Source organism: Lampetra planeri, chromosome 36, assembly GCF_965212315.1.
Source record: "Lampetra planeri chromosome 36, kcLamPlan1.2.h2, whole genome shotgun sequence".
NCBI lineage: Eukaryota > Metazoa > Chordata > Hyperoartia > Petromyzontiformes > Petromyzontidae > Lampetra > Lampetra planeri.
Window position 1 is genome coordinate 8,107,272 of NC_136142.1, and position 19,824 is coordinate 8,127,095.

Sequence of the window (19,824 nt, forward strand, 5' to 3'; positions counted from 1 at the left end):
AGTGGGGGAGGTGGGCTCCACTGTTGGAGAGGCCGGTACTTGATACGGGCACCACCCCCTACCCACGTGTACTGCGGGGTCGAATTCAGAGGGATGGGAGGGAGGGGAGGGAGGGGAGGGAGGCCAAGGCAGTGCGCATGCGCAAACACGCCTCGACGCCCCGCGTCTTGAGGGGGTGGGGTGTGTACTCTTAGTTCTTTCGGTAAAGTCACGAAGGTAAAAAATGAAATTAAAATTAATAAAAAATAAAAACAATAAAATCACGACGTTTCAGGTGAAACTGTGTTGCCTCCGAAACGTCGTGATTTTTTATTTTTATTAATTTTAATTTCATTTTTTACCTACGTGACTTTACCGAAAGAACTAAGTGTATGAATCCTTGCAGTCACGAAAGCTTCAAATCTAGGGGTGGGTGTGGCTTGAGAGAAAGGGGGCGTGGTCTCCATATATCTGGCTGTCGCCTGGTGATGCTGGTTATTGTAATTACTGGCGAAACGTCGTACCCGAATTGTAGAATGTTATGGGTTTACTCTCCAACACACGACCGGTGTGCTGTCCTCGTAACTTAATTGGCACGTTTTGTTTACATGACAAACTTTACTGATTGGCTGTTGGGTGGTAGTGGGTTTAACGACACATTTATATTTATGCGATTTAACCCAAAAAACCCTCTATTGCGGATAATATTGTGAGAAATAGCTTAGTAGCTCATCGTATTTATCCAGGATAAATACAGATTCTGATTGTGATGCCCTCCGCAGCACATTGGCCACCCTAGCACTATGTATGGTCTGCGTGCCAATATACCTCTGGCCTATGCTGCGCAGAAGGGACATTGCCCAAAACGTCGGCAATGTTTTCAATAAAGGCAGTGTTGTTGACGGGCGTGTTGAATTTTTGTTGTTGTTTGCTTTTTGCGCACTACTGCCAACGCAGCAGCAGTAGCAGCAGCATCACCAAATCATGTTTATAAATGCTTAAAATTAATATGCCAGTTTCAACATAAAACTATTTATTTATTTTAAATGAAATATCATGAAGCATCATTTGGTTTAAAGTATCACTCTCCAACTCTCATCCACTCTACCTATCGAGTCTCTCTGTACTTGTTTCCGAAACGTCACCTATTACTTTACCTATTAAGGCCAAATTGTTATTGACGAATGTGTTATTTTTTTCTACTCCATGCTTATGAGGACACATTATAAGCATGTATTATATGCTGAACTTCTTTTGCACCGTACGTAGCCAACCGTGCTAATTGGAGGTGTGAAATTTAATTCTCATCAGCCCCCATGGCGTAAAGTGCAGTCGATATATAATCTATCTGGTTTATCTTCTATCCTCGTGTCTGATGGCAATTAGTTCAGTAGTTAAATGCAAATGTTGTTCAAGTTCAAGTTCATTTATTAGGTATAGCCCTGTGAGCCATTCGGCTCTTGAATCGGGTGCAACCGCAACAAACAAAAAACAAAAACATGAACAAAAAACATCTTAAAGTGAATATGTGACTAAGTGCAAACATAAAATCCAAGAAAAGACAGCAAAATATTGCAGAAAAAAACACCGTACACCAACGCTGTGTGCAAAAATCCCAGTGGGATGCAAGTCAAACAACAACAACCATGAGACAACTTAGATTAAGGCCATCAGTCTAACTCTCTACTACAACAAACAAACATGGCTAAACCAATACATGTTGAGGTCTGAGTGGGCTTCAGGAGCGTTCGTTGAGTGAGTGAAAGAGCGCACACTGCAATGGTTTGCTAAATGAATGTTTAGTTGTCTTCATGTATCTCTACGGGTGTGTCTATGAGTCTCTACGCAACTCTGTGGGTTTCGTAGTACAGTATATGGTCAAATAGTTTGGTTTGCATGGCCTTCCATTCAATGTTCCATTCATCTACGTGCTTAGGAAACGTCGCCAGCCTCCTAGATTATTTTCCTTTCAAGGCCGCGACCCAGTGTTATTGATTCAGATTTGTTCTCATATTTAACAAATACGGATCAATGTAGCATTGGCTACGGCAAAGACCACGTTTTCAAGTGAAGCAATCCGGCAAGCGGCCACGTGTGCTGTTCGGACATGCGGTCGTGGAGGGCCGCAGTGCGGGGGGGGGTGTGGTCATTCATACGAACGGGTGGGGGGGCTCATGGGGGGGGGGGGGGGGCTCAGGGGGGGGGGGTGCTCAGATGGGAGGGAGGGGGGTTATGGGTAGATGAGGGGAGGGGGGAGGTTTGGGGGGGGGTTTGGGGGAGGTGGAGGGTGAACCATTGGGGTGGGGAAATGGGCGTGGCAGCAATACTTATTATTATTCTAAGAAAAAAAATGGGGCCATTGTCCGAAACGTCGCCTATTATGTATTTGTTGAATAAAGACATTGTATGCTGACGGACGTGTTGAGTTTTTTTTGCTGTTGTTCGAGTCGGGAGGTTGGGTGGGGCGATTACATAACCACTCTGTTGTCCCAACCCACTTACCCCTCCCCTGAGCCGTGATCACGTGGTTCTGTCGTCTTACGAGGGGCGGGTTTGGGGGGAGGAAAGGTTTGGGGGAGGGGGGGTGCGTGGCTGTTGTGACGTCACTACTTCATTATCGAACCTCCCCAACTAATTAATTAACAAACATTTCTAGCGACGTATAATTCATTGGCAGTGGTGCACAATCATTAACAAGATGGAAAAAAACCCCTCAAAGTATTTGTCAATAATAACCCTATTATATTCTTGGTTCTTTCGGTAAAGTCACGTAGAAGGAAAAAAAATATATATATTTTTAAATCTGACGACGTTTCGATTGCAACACAAGCAATCATCATCAGGTGTGAAAACGTCGTGAGAATTTAATTGTTGCATTTTTTTATTTTATTATTTCCCTTCTACGTGACTTTACCAAAATAACTAAGAATATGAATCCCTGCAGTCACGAAAGCTTTAAATCAAAATAACATTATTGTTTAAAAGATAAAAAATATATATTAGCGACGTTTTACGGGCAATAGCTCCTTCTTGGAACGCGTAAACAGATAGGCTGGAGAGACAGATTGGACAAGGGTTGGAGACTGCCTAAGAACGCCATGGGGCCTAATTAAAATAAAATAAATACAAACTTTTCTGATGACCAGTTTTAAAACGGGCACGTGAATTAGCTATTGAGATCCAGACAAACCACTGATAATCAGAAAAAAAAAATTATATTCTCATTTGGTTGTAGGTAGTCTCCAACTCGTATTGTGAATTAGCTATTGAGATCCAGACAAACCAGTGATAATCAGAATAAGTATAACCCGTAAAAACAAAGTTTTTCACTATAAATCCTTTATATGCGTGGCGGCTAGAGTCCTCTCGTCCTCTGGCTTGAGATGGCTGCCACCTATGGGTCAGATGATTGCATTGCACCATTAAGCAATTGGTAATTAAATATAATATTTTTGTCCTAAAAAGTGTAAAATTTTGGAAAAAATGTTTTCACGAACATTAATTGTCACGCACAACGAGTCTGTGTGGAAAATGTCAGCTCGATTGGATCACGGGAAGTGGGTTAAAAACGACCGAACGATTTGCACGGTCCTAAGCAAGCGAACTTAATATAAAGGATTTAAAAATTGAAAAAAAATATATATTCTCATTTGGTTTTAGGTAGTCTCCAACTCGTTTTATCCACCCCCATTAAATTAGCTACATTACTTTGGCAGTTATTGTTTTGAGACTTAACAGTTTTGGCAAAAAATATAAAAAAATTAAAAAATAAATATGTAGAATTGTTTTAAAAGTGAGGCGCTTTTTACGGCTGTGACTTTATAGCCGTAACAGAAAAACACTCGCAACTGACGGAAGAACGGAAACAAAGTTTGTAATCAACACTTAATTACACATATTGAGATTTTATTGAAGTATTTTTAAGTGGTCGATGGTTGATCGTTGATTGATGACGTCATCGCGTAACTCCATCCGTCATTTTATAGCGCTCAGCCGTTGGAGTTCCGTGGCATCATCGCGCCGAATCGGTTTGATGCGTGACGTCATCGCACCAAGTAGTTCGGACCACGTTCGAGGGTTGGGAGTCGTATGACGTCATCGCGCTTGTACGCAAACGCCCCTGAACGCCCCCCACCCCAAACGGATGCTACTACCGTGACGTCATTACGTCAAAGGCGTGTCCCTACGCATGCGTCCCCTTGCGTAGAAAAATAAAATAATAAATTAAATAATAGCATACGACGTTTCGATTGCAACACAAGCAATCATCATCAGGTACAAATGAAAGAGAAAACAAAACATAGTAAACTTTGAAATATAATGTAATACAACACATATAGTCGGCTAACATAACAGTCAATACCCTACCTGGTCGATTACGTTCTTCCAAAGATTGCTAAATTTAAGAGAGAGATTAAACACAGAACAGGAGACACATAGACAAACACGTAAGCAGAGAGAAATAACACAGAGACACACAGAGAGAGACAAACACATAGGCACATAGAGAAATTAGCATGTCAATGAGAGACATGGGGCTACAGCAGGAAACCAAGAGCAACAAAACGAGGGGGGAGAGAGAGAGAGAAACCACACTAAATCTAACAAACTTAGTAAAATTTGGAAATGTAATGCAATGCAACACAGGGAGTCGGTCAACACACAACTGACGTATGGCCTGGTAGATTACGTTCTTCCAAGGTTATACGTAATCAACCAGGCTATGCGTTAATTGTGTGTTGACCGACCCTCTGTGTTGTATTACATTACATTTCGATATTTTACTAGGTTATTTAATTTCAGTGTGTCTTTCTCCTGATTTTCAGGCTTGCTTGCTGTGCCATCGTACTCGCAGCACCACGTTTTCTTTTGGACCACTCATTGATATGCTAATTTTTTCTAACCCCCCTCCCTCTCTCTGCCTCCGCCCCCCCTCTGTCTATTTAAGGCCACCCCACAGAGACGATCACCCCTCTCTGTCACCTGTGTTGCTCTCGCTATGTATGTATCTTGTGATATCTGTCTGCTAATATGTCTGTCTATAGTTTTCTGGTTAGATATTATGTCGCTATTTCATTATACCTGATGATGATTGCTTGTGTTGCAATCGAAACGTCGTATTCTATTATTTAATTTAATTTATTATTTTATCTTTAGACGTGACTTAACCGAAAGAACCAAATAATAATTCCTGCAGTCACGAAAGTTCTAAAATTAAGATTGAACCACTTCTACGGGGAAGTTTTAAGCTTATCTTTTTTCTCTCTCTCTGGCGACTTGTTTTCTCTGCCTGTGTCCTCTTTAGAATGTTCACACTTAAATTCTAACTTAGCAATCTTTGAAATACGTAATCAACCAGGCTATGCGTTAATTGTGTGTTGACCGACCCTCTGTGTTGTATTACATTACATTTCGATATTTTACTAGGTTATTTAATTTTAGTGTGTCTTTCTCCTGATTTTCAGGCTTGCTTGCTGTGCCATCGTACTCGCAGCACCACGTTTTCTTTTGGACCACTCATTGATATGCTAATTTTTTCTAACCCCCCTCCCTCTCTCTGCCTCCGCCCCCCCTCTGTCTATTTAAGGCCACCCCACAGAGACGATCACCCCTCTCTGTCACCTGTGTTGCTCTCGCTATGTATGTATCTTGTGATATCTGTCTGCTAATATGTCTGTCTATAGTTTTCTGGTTAGATATTATGTCGCTATTTCATTATACCTGATGATGATTGCTTGTGTTGCAATCGAAACGTCGTATTCTATTATTTAATTTAATTTATTATTTTATCTTTAGACGTGACTTAACCGAAAGAACCAAATAATAAGTTCTTCCAAGGATTGCTAAATTAGAAGTTAAGTGTGAAATTTGAGAGAGAGAGACAAGACACAGAGACACACAGGCAGGGAGAGGCAACACAGACACACAGAGAGAGAAAACAAACTTAAAACCTCCCCGTCGAGGGGGATGGGGGAGGGGGTGAAGCCTCGATAATAAATTGTCTCCATTGGCTTTCAAATGAGCCACAAGTTCAGTTGCTTCAGCTGTCAGACAACGAAGTGGGACTGTGGGAGTGGTGTCACTTCGTGTGCCACCGTTCAAGTTCAAGTTCATTTATTAGGTGTAGCCCTGTGAGCCATTCGGCTCTTGAATCGGGTGCAACCGCAACAAACAAAAACATGAACAAGAAAACATCTTAAAGTGACTATGTGCAAAAAGAAAATCCAAGAAAAGACAGCAAAATATTGCAGAAAAAGCACCGTACACCAACATTGTGTGCAAAAATCCCAGTGGGATGCAAGTCAAACAACAACAACAACCACAAGACAACTTACACAAGACAACTTACACAAGACAACTGACTGCAGCTACCACGCTGCTGTGTTTCAGCCTGACACTGCACGTGTTGAAACGAAATTCCTACAATGCGTCACCTACATATTCTTGGTTCTTTCGGTAAAGTCACGTAGAAGGGAAATAATAAAATAATATTAATGTGTTTTTATTGTTTTATATTTATTTTATTTCCCTTCTACGTGACTTTACCGAAAGAACCAAGAATATGAATCCCTGCTGTCACGAAAGCTTTAAATACAAATGTAATGCGTCACCTGTTCGACTGAGTTCAGTCGGCGTTTGAACCTAGCGGACACTTAGACAAAAGTTTTAAAGGTACGCAACTTAAGTCTTTAATGCAAGCCGCGGTGCACTGTTTACTCATCGCGTGATATCATCACGTTGAGGCGTGTCGGACGTCATTCGGTAGAGGGGGGTAAAGAGGTGCGTCGTGACGTCATCACGTCGAGGCGTGTCGGACGTCATTTGGTAGAGGGGGGTAAAGATGTGCGTCGTGACGTCATCACGTCGAGGCGTGTCGGACGTCATTTGGTAGAGGGGGGGTAAAGGAGTGCGTCTGACGTCATCACGTCGAGGCGTGTCCGACGTCATTCGGTAGAGGGGGGTAAAGGGGTGCGTCGTGACGTCATCGCGTCGAGGCGTATCCCGGTGGGGGGGTGGGGCGTAAGGGGGTGGGGCGTGGGGGCGGGGAAACGTTAAAGTCCCCACAACCTCGCGCCGCGATTGGTCCGCCGTCTCCGATGACGTCATCCCCGTCCTCACCGCCCTATTAGAGCGTTGCGGTGACGTCACCGCGCCGGCCCTACTCAAGGGGGCGAAGCGGCGGCCACCATCTTTCCGGCCAGAGAGCGCGCGAGGAGTGAAGCAGAAGCCATCGGGGGGGTCTGAGGGAGCCGCGGCCACCGCGAAGCGAAACCACCGGAAACGGCAGCAACAAGAACAGACATCATGAGCGACGCCGAAATCGTCACCGAGGCCCTCGCCGCCGCCGTCGTCGCCGTCGTAGACGCCGTGAACGACGCCGCCGAGAACGACTCCGCCGTCAACGACGACGACGCCGCCGCAGCCGCCACCGCCGCCGCGGACGACGCTGAAGACACGCAGCCGCAAAAGCCCGAGAAGAAAGTGATTGGTGAGGAGGGGGGATGGAGGGGAGGGGTGGGAGGGGAGGGGTGGGGGGAGGGCGCGCGCGCGCGAGCGAGCTCCAACCGCCACAGCGCGAGACCGTAGTTGGTATTGTGACGTCACGGGCGAGTCCAACTTCCGAAGCGATGGGGGGGGGGGAGGTTTAGAATGTGGGGGTTGTACTACCGTTCTGGGGAGTTTTTGTTCTTTTACAATTCAAATGTTTGCCGAAGTTTTACTAATTAAAATTAGTGTTACCTTTGACAGGGCGGAGGGTTGGGTTTATCGAGTGCGTACATAGTTTACCGATGGTACCTCAGCCGCCCGACTCGCGCCTGTCACCCCCCCCTCCCGCTGTTGGACGATACCTTCGTCCGCTTCCTCGTCGCTTACGAGTTCGCCGCACTTGCTGTACAGTACAGCACTGTATATCGCGCGCGAGCACATGGCGATCCTTGTTGAGGCCCTGCCACGGTTTCCGCTTCCGGCCTATTAACGCCATTCCCCCATTTAATAAACACGCTGCCTTATTATTAACCACGGTTAGCCTCGGTGGGGGTGTTACACAACGAGTAGCGATTTGATGTAAAGTGTAAACCGCGGTGAATGTGCGAGGCCGCGGCCTTTAATGACGTGGAATGTGACGACGCTTGCCCATCGCTGCCTCGTGAATCTGGAGTTTTATTTCACCGAAACCTGGCTTGGTTTAAAGTGTCACGTTAGTTTCGCTGTCATACTTTAGGGAAGAGTGTGTCGTTTCAATAAACGCAAGCGGCAAATAATTGGAACGCGCCCGAGAGGGCGACCAAGAGAGATTGAGCGGTGAATTCTGCTCGAGTAGGGAGGCCTTGAGCCACCAGTGGATTGAACTTTGGTGATGGTGATGATGATGATGAATTCGCAACACCGCTGGATCCGAAATCGTCGGAGCTTTAAGATTATAGACCGGGGCCCCCTTTTTGGTCTAAATCCATCGCTGGATGGAGGCCTAAACTACGCTGTGTAAGACCACCAGCTGCTTGATTTGGCTTAAAGTCGGTCAGTAGCTTTGGACAACTCTTTGAGTTGGACGTTACTGGTCCCCGTCATACGAATGTGTAATTTCTAATAACACGGGCTTTGTAAAAGGTAGTTGTGGTCGAAAGTTAATTTAGTTTTTTAGGAATTACCGAGCACCCGGCATACGAACGTGGAGTTTTCGCAATGCGCTGCTGAATACATAAGCTACTCCTTTGCAAGGAATGAGGAGATGTCTGAACCCCTACCATGTGACCGTGGAGTTTTCACATCGAACGGCAAGAGAATGTGTTGAGTAATAATAATTTAATTTGTTGAGTGATAATAATTTACAGCCAATTTGCATACCCGTCAACCCATACGGCTTACCCCGTATTCTTGTACAGGGAAATTGAGTTTTCAGGGACATACGGCGTACAGTCGTTTTAATATGGGCAAAAAAATAATTGTCTACAGTATTTGTATTTTTCCCTTGTGATGGGACTTTGTAGGATGAACGTTGAGATTTATAAGGGCACGGGGTGACCAATAAGGTCTGAATTAATCTGTAATAAGGTGGTAATGCGCTGATCAGGGTGTGAATTTGTCAATCCGTTGCTGGATGAGGGCCTCCGTGGATGGGTTGTCTGTGCCATACTACTTCACCACGCTGGTTTATATGAAGGGGGGAGGTTGGGTGGGCCAGGTCCCCGAGGGTTTAGATCTGTCACGCGCCACTGATGTTAGCTGCGGCTGGGAATCTGACTCTGGGCACATTTCTCAACTCTTAGCAACAGCAGCAGCAACAACAACTCGCAGTTGTATTTCACTTGGAACATAAACTTCTCCGAGCCCCTGCTAATGTTGATTAATCACTTGGTTACATGTCCCTACGTTAACTTGAGGTGACTGATGTTTTCAAAGCTATAGGATTGAGATACTCTTGTTAAAACATCAGAATATCAACAGGCCAATGTACAGCATCACCTTCATGAATGTAAAATGTAAGACGAGCCACAGTAGTGCGATGATGACCATACAACCCCAAGCTCGTGGGATATTCAAGATCGCACAACCTTGTTGTGTACACGTCTCCGGGACGTCGTGGGTCGATGACAATTGTGGTTGTTCAAACGACAGCAACGCAATTGTCAATGTTGATGGGCAACAATGCAGCGCTGACGTCCCATTCCTGTTGACCTCAGTTCTGATGTCTACAAGGGAGGAAAAAATGGATGTCTTTTTTTGCAGCGCGTCTTCCCGTTCATTTGGCCGATGGCTACGATTGTCCTGAGGCCACTGTGACCCACGCGCAGGGCCATTCCTAGGGTACACAGGGAATCGGGGTGACTGCCCCGGGCCCTGCACTTTGGGGGTTGGGAGCCCCACCCCGTCTCTCGCGCTTTGACATCACGGTGTCGGATGTAATACGTCAATGGACGGCTCCTGCCCACGCACTCGCGAATGTGTGGGCGATGCTGTTCAGGAGGAAGTGATGTACACCACTGTACATGGGGAGGAGCACGTGGGCGTGAGGAGTACAAAACAAGAGCGTGACGATGGAGAAAAACATTTGGGTTGGGCTCTTGTGTGCCTTGGTAATCCAGCTGGGTGCTGCGTAGGTCAAATCCTTGGCCTTGTTTTTCAACTCGGCTCATCATCGTAGTCGTCTCTCTGGGGTAGATAAAAATGAGTTGATGCCACGTTGTGAGAACGGTTTTATAATGTATCAAGGTTAGTAAAATGGTAATTCATAATCAAAATGCCATTTATGGCACCTTCCCATGAACTCTCTGAGGCTAAAAGTCCCATTGCATGGGATGACGCTGGTCCTATTTGTTGTCTCCACGTACTTCTGTACTCCTTTAGTCACATCCGCTACCCTTACATGGAGATGCACTGACGTGCACGCACACCCATTCTCTTGCATAATCCATAAACTTGCATCACAAGTTCTAAGCTCAAAGTCCTTTCAGCACGTGGAGGGGGGGGGGAGGTCTGCTGCCCGCTTTTAATTCTCGACGTGCTTCTCTACTCTGCCTCTTGTCTCTTAACAACCAACCGTCTAATGTCGTTCCACCGCGTCCTGTTCTCCCGTTTGCTCCTCCTGTGGTGGATTGGGCAGGCAGGCAGCGGCTTCGGCGCCCTTCGAATCGGCGTCGTCTCTGTCGCAGTCTCTGAGCCTCCCTTTTGCCGTCGGGTAGAATCTCAACCCTCTTCGCCCACCTGAGAGAGAGAGAGAGAGACATTCCGCTTTCAATCGAAACGAGGAAGTTCCCACCTCTGGTTTGCGTTGAAGGCGAAGTCCCTTGGAATGTGTTTCGTAGGCGGTGGTGTGGGTGGGTGGTAGCTGTTGTCTCCCCTCCCCTTCTGACGTTCTGATTGTTTTTGTGTTTGCAGCCACCAAGGTGCTCGGAACGGTGAAGTGGTTCAACGTGAAGAATGGCTATGGCTTCATCAACAGGTGAGACGCTGCCACCAGACGAGACGTTTTGGAGGGGGCCGTGTAGCTCAGGGGGAGCTCGTAATGTACGTGTCTGAGATCCGTAGCTCGGGGTGGGAGTGCTAATGGTCGTGTCAGAGATCCGTTGCTCAGGGGGTGGGGGGGGGGAGCGCTCATAATGGCTGTGTCAGAGATCCATAGCTTGGGAGGGGTGGGGCTCCTAATGGTCATGTCTGAGATCCTAACTCGGGGGGGAGGGGGGGGTGTGCTCCTAATGGCCGTGTCAGAGATCGTGAGTCTGTTTGTGCTGAGTTGCTGCGTTAATCTTGCTTGAAGTCGCCCTGTGATGAAACCAGAATTTTCGGTATATTACATTGTGAGGGTTTGGTCCAGTGCGTCCCCAATGACAGCACCAAAAAAATCGTGACTATATTAAATCGGGTTTTTTCACTTTATTGGGCTCATTCGTTCTCCTGAGAAGTTTCGGTTTGACTCGAGACAAACATTGCGTGCCACTCGTCGTTGGGAGTTAAAATGAAGTCACTTTCAGAATTAGTTTTGCGATGTCATCTTCCGGGGCTGATCTGCGACGAGGCAGTCCATTCCCTGCTGTCAGAATTCTAAATATATTTTTCTTGGGCTCGTGAAACAATGCCAAAAAAATTAGTTGGGGAGGGAAATTAATCCAAGTGTCTAAAAAGGGACTCATTTGGTACACGAACCCTGACTATGATACGGGCAAAATCTATGATGGCGGCGGTAGTCTGGGACACTCTTGAGTGACTTTCCCGACGGAGTGGCAAGTAAATGGTTGAACGGCGATGTCGCTTGGATTCCCCCGTGCCCAGCCGGTGGGGGGCCGGGGGTATGCGCCCCCCACACTCTTATCGCTCCCTGGTTAAAAACACAAGTTCATGCTGCCCAAGAGCTATTTGAACTTGTCGAGCAGCGTGGACGAAAGCCGCCGCGTGGCCCCGGCGTGGTGTTGGGGGGGGTCAAACGAAGTTGGTGGCAAAATACGAGTGAAGCAGTAAGCCTGAAGCAGAGGCTTTCCCCTAAGCGGTGTCCTCACGTTGCCCGACATGCATTTGAGACGTCGTTATTAAAGTCGATGACAAAAGTAATGCCAACAGTGCAACTTTCAGGCGTCTTTTTGTTCAGTAGCTGTCCCCACGAACGATGCGTTTTTAAGAGTAGGCGGCAACACCATGCGTCGCGGGTATTCTCGCCGCGTGGGTTTGCCTCCCCGTAGCGGCCATGCACGATTGAGCGTCGCGTCTCTCCAGTTTCCCCCACGCGCCACTAAACCCCGCCAGCTTCGTCGTGGATTGAAACTGAACTATCCATAAGAGGTTTTTTCCGGGTTACATCGCGTAAATGTGCGTCGTTAAACCCGCCACCACCCGATGCAACCAATTAGTAAGGTCTGCCACCTTCTTGGTTCTTTCGGTAAAGTCACGTAGAAGGGAAATAATCAAATAATAAAAATAAAACATAATAAAACAATTATGTTTTATTTTTATTATTTTATTACTTCCCTTCTACGTGACTTTACCGAAAGAACCAAGAAGATGAATCCCTGCAGTCACGAAAGCTTTAAATCGAAAGGTCTGCCACGTAAACAGAACATGCCAATTCGTTACTAGTACAGCACACCTGTGTGTTGGAGAATAAATCCACAACATTTACAATTCGGGTCTGACGTTTTGGCAGTAATTACAACTGGCATCATCAGGCGACAGCCAGATATCACATCAGGCGAAAGCCGGATGTAATAACCGGCGACAAGTCGTACTCTAATGGTAAATGTTGTGGATTTACTCTCCAACACATGCGAAGGCCTGTGTGTTAAACCAAATGTAAACTAACTTAACTATTTTAGATTTTTACCAGGTAAGGCCCCACTGAGTTGTTTAGCGCTTTTTTTTTCCCGGAAGTGATCTGGCCACAGATGATCGCTCGACGAAGTGGTTTATCATCACGCGGGAAATTTATAGCAGCCGAATACTCTAAACACGTGATGTTGATTATAAATGTGGAGGGGGGAAAAACCGGAAGACACGGAGAAAAATTCACAGACCACGGGGAGAGACACCGCAAACTCCAAATATACACCGGGCGTCAGGGTCGGGATCGAACCCTATCCTCCTGTATACCAGGCGAGGTAGTTAACATCTCCACGGGGAGAGTAAGAGACACGCAAACTCCAAATATACAGCAGGCGTCAGGGACTGTAAGGCCCACTGAGCTATGTAGCTGCTCTTTTCAGACGTGGCCTGGCCATAAATGATAGCTTAACGAAGTGGCTTATCATGGTGTGGAAATTTCTAGCAGCCAAATACTCGATACGCATGTTTAAAAAATGTGTAGGGAAAAACCGGAGGACCTTGAGAAAAATCCATGCTACCACGGGGAGAACACGCAAACCCCAAATATACGGGCTTCAGGATCGGGATCAAACCCACGACCTCCTGTATACCAGGCGAGATATTTGACATCTCGCCACTGTGCAGGCCCCAGGCCTGTAAAACGCACTCGGATTAGGAAAAACTCGCGTGTTTAAAATTAACGCGTGGCTACAGTTTAAAATAACACGAGACGGAACCAAATGCTGTTTGTGAAATGTGTTTATCAGTGTGAAAATAAATTTAATAATTGTACATCTCTCTCTCTCCCGCCCCACCCTGCCCCTCGCCTCGTGTTCCCAGGAACGACACCAAAGAAGATGTGTTCATCCATCAGGTGAGCTGCTTTGATGGCGTTGTAATTGTTGTTGTTTGTGAGATCTGGCGGTAGCAGGGGGTTTATTTGTCTTAATTCACAGCAACGATCGATTTCAAAGTCGCCTTCAACGAAACTTCACTCGTCTAGGGCAACGTAAACAAGTTACACGTCCACACATTACAGGCCATTTGTGCTTTTGGGTCGTTCCACTATAAAGCAGAAGGTTGATTCTTTATTCGAGGAGGAGTGAGGCTGAGGGAGGGGGTTTGAGTTGGGGGCAGTAACTGTCCAGGGTAGGCGGGTTGGGAATTGTGAGGTTCCGAACCCTCGGGATTTTATTTTCAGCTCGCAACGGACAAACTGACGGATGGACGGGTAGACCAGAACGATAGATGGATGGCTACAGATGGTGGAAATGCCAACGGACGAATGGACGGATGGATGGAAAGACAAACAAATGGATGGATGAATGGATACACACACATGGATGGATGAATGTATACACACACACATGGATGGATGAATGTATACACACACACATGGATGGATGAATGGATACACACACACATGGATGGATGAATGGATACACACACACACATGGATGGATGAATGGATACACACACACATGGATGGATGAATGGATACACACACATGGATGGAAGGATAGACGAGCCAATCGATGGACGTATCGAGAGACGGTTGGACAAATAAATAGATGGGCCAAATGAATAGACAGTCGAAAGGATAGACCAATTTACGGGCTGACAAACGAACAATCCTAATCTCCCACCCCCACCCGCACGTTTTGTTCATCGGCAGACGGCGATCAAGAAGAACAACCCGAGGAAATACCTGCGCAGCGTGGGTGACGGGGAGACTGTGGAGTTCGACGTGGTCGAGGGGGAGAAGGTACGGACGGCAGCAAAGCTGGCGAGCCCCCCCCCCCCCCCGACAGAAAGAGATTGTACGGCGTGCGTCTGTGGGTGACGGTGCGAGTTTGTGTCAGCGTGCGTCTGCCGGTGCATGTATCAGTTTGCCAGTGTGTGTGTATCCTGCGTTTATCACGCTATGTATTTTTGTTCGTACACCACGTGTGTAATTTTATATGTGTAAACGTGTGTTTTATTTACCAGTGGTATACGTATTGGTATCTCCTAAAGAGCAGGTTGTCGACATAATCATCGGTGTATCTTTGTGTGCCCGTGTCGGCACGTACGTCAGAACGCACGCACTACCGCGTGGAGCTCGCAAGGCCGCATGCAATCACGCACCGCAGCTTCTCCACAGACACCAAAGCGGCTCTCCCTCGCAGCTCGTCCCCCCCCCCCCATCTTACCCACTCTATCCCCCCCACCCCACGTGCCGTGCAGGGAGCAGAGGCGGCGAACGTGACGGGCCCCGACGGCGCGGCCGTGCAGGGCAGTCGCTACGCGGCAGACCGGGGCCGCTACCGCCGCTCTTACCCACAGAGACGGCGACCCAATGTGAGTCCAGACGAGCACCCCGCCCCCCCCCCCACCCTAAACCGCGGTGGCTAGGAGATGTTAACTACCTCGCCCGGTGCATAGGAGGAGGTCATGGGTTCGAATCCGACCCTGACGCCTGCTGTATTCCCGCTCACGGCCAACACCAGTGACGATTATCTGAACCGGTCCTGAGCCTCCCCTAGGTCGACTCGGCCTCAAATGAGTACCTGGTGCGGTGCAAAAAAAAAAAATCGCCACTGGGGAGACAAAGGCGGCCGGGCGTGGTGCTGGCCACCCACTCCCTCGTGTGCCGTGCCGGCCTTCATAGGTGCTCGCTAACAGCACTTGCCTCGAAAGTCTGTTACGGCTATACGGGGGATCTTTGTCTTTGTGTGAGATTTTTATTTATCAGTTTGTGATGTTTGTTGAGCCAGGACGACCTCGATGAGTCCACGTGGCTCTTCTCAGCCAGGAGGGGCCCTGCCGAGTTTTCCCGCAGCAGCAGCAGGAGGAGCGGCGCTCGCTCGCGCTGATTCCGGTCGAGTAATTGGCGGTGGAATATTTCTAAACTCGGGGCAGATCCGGACCGTGACTCCGTCACACATTGACGTCTCCACCACCTCTTGCGAGCGTCTCGCCACTAGGACCGTTAATATTCGCCGTGAAGCAGGGGCAGCGCCTAGCACGTGCAAGGTTAATACACGCCGCAGTGCGTTAACCCCCGTGTGTGTGTGTGTGTCTTGTTCTCTTGGCTCCCAAACGCAGAACCAGGAGGGCGGTGAGAATGGGGAAGGGGGAGACGCTGTGGTAAGAAACCCACCCCCACTCTTACCCCCCCCCCCCCCCGCTATTCCTTCCCTAATCCACTCGGTTACCCCATTCTTGTTGTCCCCCCCCCGCACCTCCGTTAGCACGGTTGGCTACGTACGGTGCGGACAAAGTTCAACATACGTACATACATGGCATCTACGATTAGCGCGGTTGGCTCCGTACGGTGCGGAAGAAGTTCTACGTACGTACATGGCTGTCCCCGGTTTGTGTCTACAAACGTACAGCCACCGTTTGCCACGAAGTGACGGTGACGTGACCACAGCACTTGTGCCAGGCTCGGTGCGCTTTGAGGCCGTGTGAGGTGTGAGGGTGCTGAAGTTTCGCCTGTAGGTCAAAGGACAAACCCCCCCCCCCCCCGAATTGCACGCAAGGCCAACGATGGTTTGCCTTGAGCGGGAATCGAACTCGGGTCGCCGGATTTGTAGCGCTGCGCGCTAACCGCGACACCGCCGCTCCCCGCACACGCGGTCAGACGCGCACACGCGGCGGGGGCGTGTGCTCGGACACGTGCGTACGTAGAACTCTTTCCCGGTCAATGCTGCGTGCCGGGAGAAGTGGCTGCGTGTGTGAGAGCTCCGGCGGCTGAAGGCTCCATTCTCTGTCTCTGCTGCTGCTGTCGCTGCTGCCGGCTATCGTCGCCGCAGGTCGTTGACGAGGAGGGAGGAGCAGCGCCGCCGACGAACCGGCGCCCACTCCAGGGACAGTTCCGCCAGCCATACCAACGGTCAGTGCCGATGGCCAGCGTGCGTGTCTGTGTTTGGTTCTCGCTCACGGCAAAACACCAGTGGCTATTATCTGGACCGGTCCTGGGCCTCCTCTAGGTCGACTCGGCCTAAAATTAGTCGCTGGTGTGGTGTGCAAACATCAGCACTGGGGAAACAAAGGCGGCCGGGCATGGTGCTGGCCACCCACTTCTCTCGTGCCGTTCGGGCCTTGATCGGTGCTACTCGCTAACAGCGCTCGCCCCTACAGTCTGATAAGCCTATACGGTGGAATCTTTGTCTCTGTGTTGTGTAGGGGGAGCGGTAGTGTAGCGATTAGCACGCTGCGCTACGAACCCCGTGGCTCTAGGTTTCGGCTCCCGAATGCGGTAATTTATGCCGACGCCACTTGTCCCCCCCCCCCTTCGCTCGCTGCACCAGCGGTGGGTACCGCCCGCGCCCCCGCGCTCCACAGCAGCAGCAGCAGCAGGCGGAAGGGGAGGAAGCCGGCGGGGAGGACAAGGAGAACCAGGCTCAGCAGCGGCGCCCCGGCGGCGGGTACCGGCGGCCGTACTACCACCAGTACCGTCGCACGCAGCAACCTCGCCGCCCCGCGCAGCCCAAGCAGCAGCAGGAGGAGGAGGGGGCGGCGGAGGGAGCGACAACGGAGGGAGTAACGGAGGCGGTGACGACTGCGACAGAGGACTCCAGCAACAAGGTGGGTTTTGCGTGGGTTTTGCGTGGGTTTTGCGTGGGTTTTGCGTGGCTGCTTCTCTGGCACGCTAAGAGTGAGGGGGGGGGGGGGCTGTTGGGGTTGAGAAGGGTTCGGGCAAAGTCTCCGAGCAAGGGCTCTCGAAGAGAAGGCTGGGTTTTAGCAACGTCTTGGAATAACATCGGCGTGAGAATGAGACTTGGAAATTAGATTTGAGAGTTGCAATTGACCGTTTTATTTGCCAGGCAAAGCCCACAACTTCCTGCGTACCAGGCGATGGAGATGACATCTCCCCACCTTGGCACCCTGTACGAGTGGAGTCTAGACACGCGGCTGGGTTTCGGTGTCATGGCACCGGGTTAATGGTGGCGAGATGTTAACTACCTCGCCTGGTATGCAAGAGGACGTGGGTTCGATCCCCATCTCGACCCTGACGCCTGCTGTATATTTGGAGTCTGTGTGTCTCTCCTCGTGGTCATGTGGATTTTTCTCCGGATCCTCCAGTTTTTCCTCCACATTAAGAATCAACAACATCATGCGCTTATAAACTTCCACGCGATAAGCCCACTTCGTTGAGCTATCATTTGTGATGGACAGGTCGCATTTGAAAAAAAGCTATGTCGTTGAGTGGAGCCTTACCTGTTAATATAAAAAATATAGTTTTGTAATAGTTTTTTTTCAATGATGGGCAAGCTGACAATCTTCCTCCCCCATTGTCTGTCTCGCCTCTGTCTTAGGGCTCGGATGAAGCCCCCACCTCTGCCTCCACCCCGGCCCCCACCCCGGCCCCCGCCTCTGCCCCTGCCCCGGCCTCCACCCTGACCTCCGCCCCGACCCCGGTCGTGGCTGCCGAGGCGAATACCGAGGAGTGAAACCAACCAAGAGAGCCCCTCCCTCATCCAGGTACAACTCGCACAGCACGGCTACTGCAGCAGCGACAGCTTCTACAGCGACAGCTTCTACAGACAGCTGCAGTAGCAGCTGCCACCACCACCACCATTCACCACCGAGTGGCGGTGATGACCCCCACGGCGCTTGTGCCAGGCTGCGTGCACTTTTGAGGCCTTAGAATTTAACTGTGGTGTGTTACAGGGTTGAGCGAGATGACTGGCAGATTCCGCAACCTTTGCCAACTTGCTAAGTATTGTCCACACTTATGACGACGACGACGACGACATTGCCCGTGTGACGCCTTTGCCCGTCGAGGAAGGAGGAGGAGGATGAACCGCGTGGTGGTGGTGGGGCGTGTCGTTGCAGGCGTTTGCCGGATGAGCGATCCATCCGAGAGCAGTAAGATCGCAGAGGAGACCGGCCGGGCTCGTCCTTGTGCACACGCGTCTTGACACTGCAAACGCGACGTTTCAAAATCCCCCTTTTTTTTTTACAAAGAGCCAAGTACTCCCCCCCCCCATCCCCTCTCCACCCCCCCCCCTCTCCGGATCCCCCCTCTCTTTCTCCTCCTGCCATTCTCAAAATCACTCTTCCCCCTCCACCACCACCATCTCTTAACCGAATTTCATGGTCAATTTGCCAGCAGGTTTGTTTTGTTATATAAATAAATGAGTTAAACATGCTCAGGCGCTGAGATTTTTTTATTCAACCTGTTCCGTGTTGGTACCGTACATTTTTTTCTTCCCTCCCTTCTCCCCCCCCCCCCAACGATGTCCTGTGTTTTATTAAACAACGCGTTGGTTTTGTCAACACTTGTGGCAACAAAGACGGTTAATAAATTGATTGCCATCAACGTATCCGCTTTTGCCGTTTGATCTGTGTGGCGACTGGGATTGGCGCTTCGAGGACGATGGAAATGAGCGAGTCACTTGGTTTGCCGCAGTGGCTCGGAGATGATAACTACCTCGCCTGGTATACAGGAGGTCGTGGGTTCGATCCTGGCCCTGACGCCCATATATTTGGAGTATGCATGTTCTCCCCGTGGTCGCGTGGATCTTTCTCCGGGTCCTCCGGTTTTTCCCTCCACATTTTAGAAACATGCTTATCGAGTATTTGGCTGCTATAAATTTCCACGCGATGATAAGCCACTTCGTTGAGCTATCGGTTATGGCCAGGTCGCTTCTGAAAAAGAGCTACATAGCTCAGTGGGCCTTCCCTGTGGATTGTTTTACGGGTCCCTCTGGTTTTACCTACACTTTAGAATCGACGCAGGTTCAGAGCTTGGCTACTGCTCGACATTTCCACACGACGATACGCCGCTTCGTTGAGCTATCGTTTGTGGTGGCCAGGTCGCTTCTGCAAAGAGGGCTTACGAAGCCTCGGTGGGGCCTTGCCCAGGTAAAATAAAAAAAAAATGATCACAAAGAAGATTGCTTGCTATCATTATTACCTTATGTGTTTTTACCAGGTAAGAGCCTGCACAGAATCACCATGTCCCATCGATGGTCAACCAAGCGAGTTGCCCTTGGAGGCAGGGGGGGGGGCAGGGGGGGCACCCAAAGGCTTGGACAATGGGCCCTCCTTTGTAGCACAAGGCTA

At 49.2% G+C, this 19,824-nt stretch overlaps 1 protein-coding gene across 1 annotated transcript; it reads left to right on the forward strand.

The window, feature by feature from the left end:
• The first annotated feature begins 7,099 nt into the window (after positions 1-7,099).
• Positions 7,100-19,082, forward strand: YBX1 (Y-box binding protein 1). The gene is made up of 10 exons (XM_078611492.1): positions 7,100-7,468; positions 10,858-10,921; positions 13,609-13,642; positions 14,444-14,533; positions 14,995-15,108; positions 15,856-15,897; positions 16,566-16,645; positions 17,064-17,340; positions 18,072-18,237; positions 18,592-19,082. Exons 1-9 carry the CDS (start codon positions 7,285-7,287, stop codon positions 18,204-18,206), a joined length of 1,020 nt encoding a protein of 339 aa, XP_078467618.1. The 5' UTR covers positions 7,100-7,284; the 3' UTR covers positions 18,207-18,237; positions 18,592-19,082.
• The last annotated feature ends 742 nt before the right edge of the window (positions 19,083-19,824 follow it).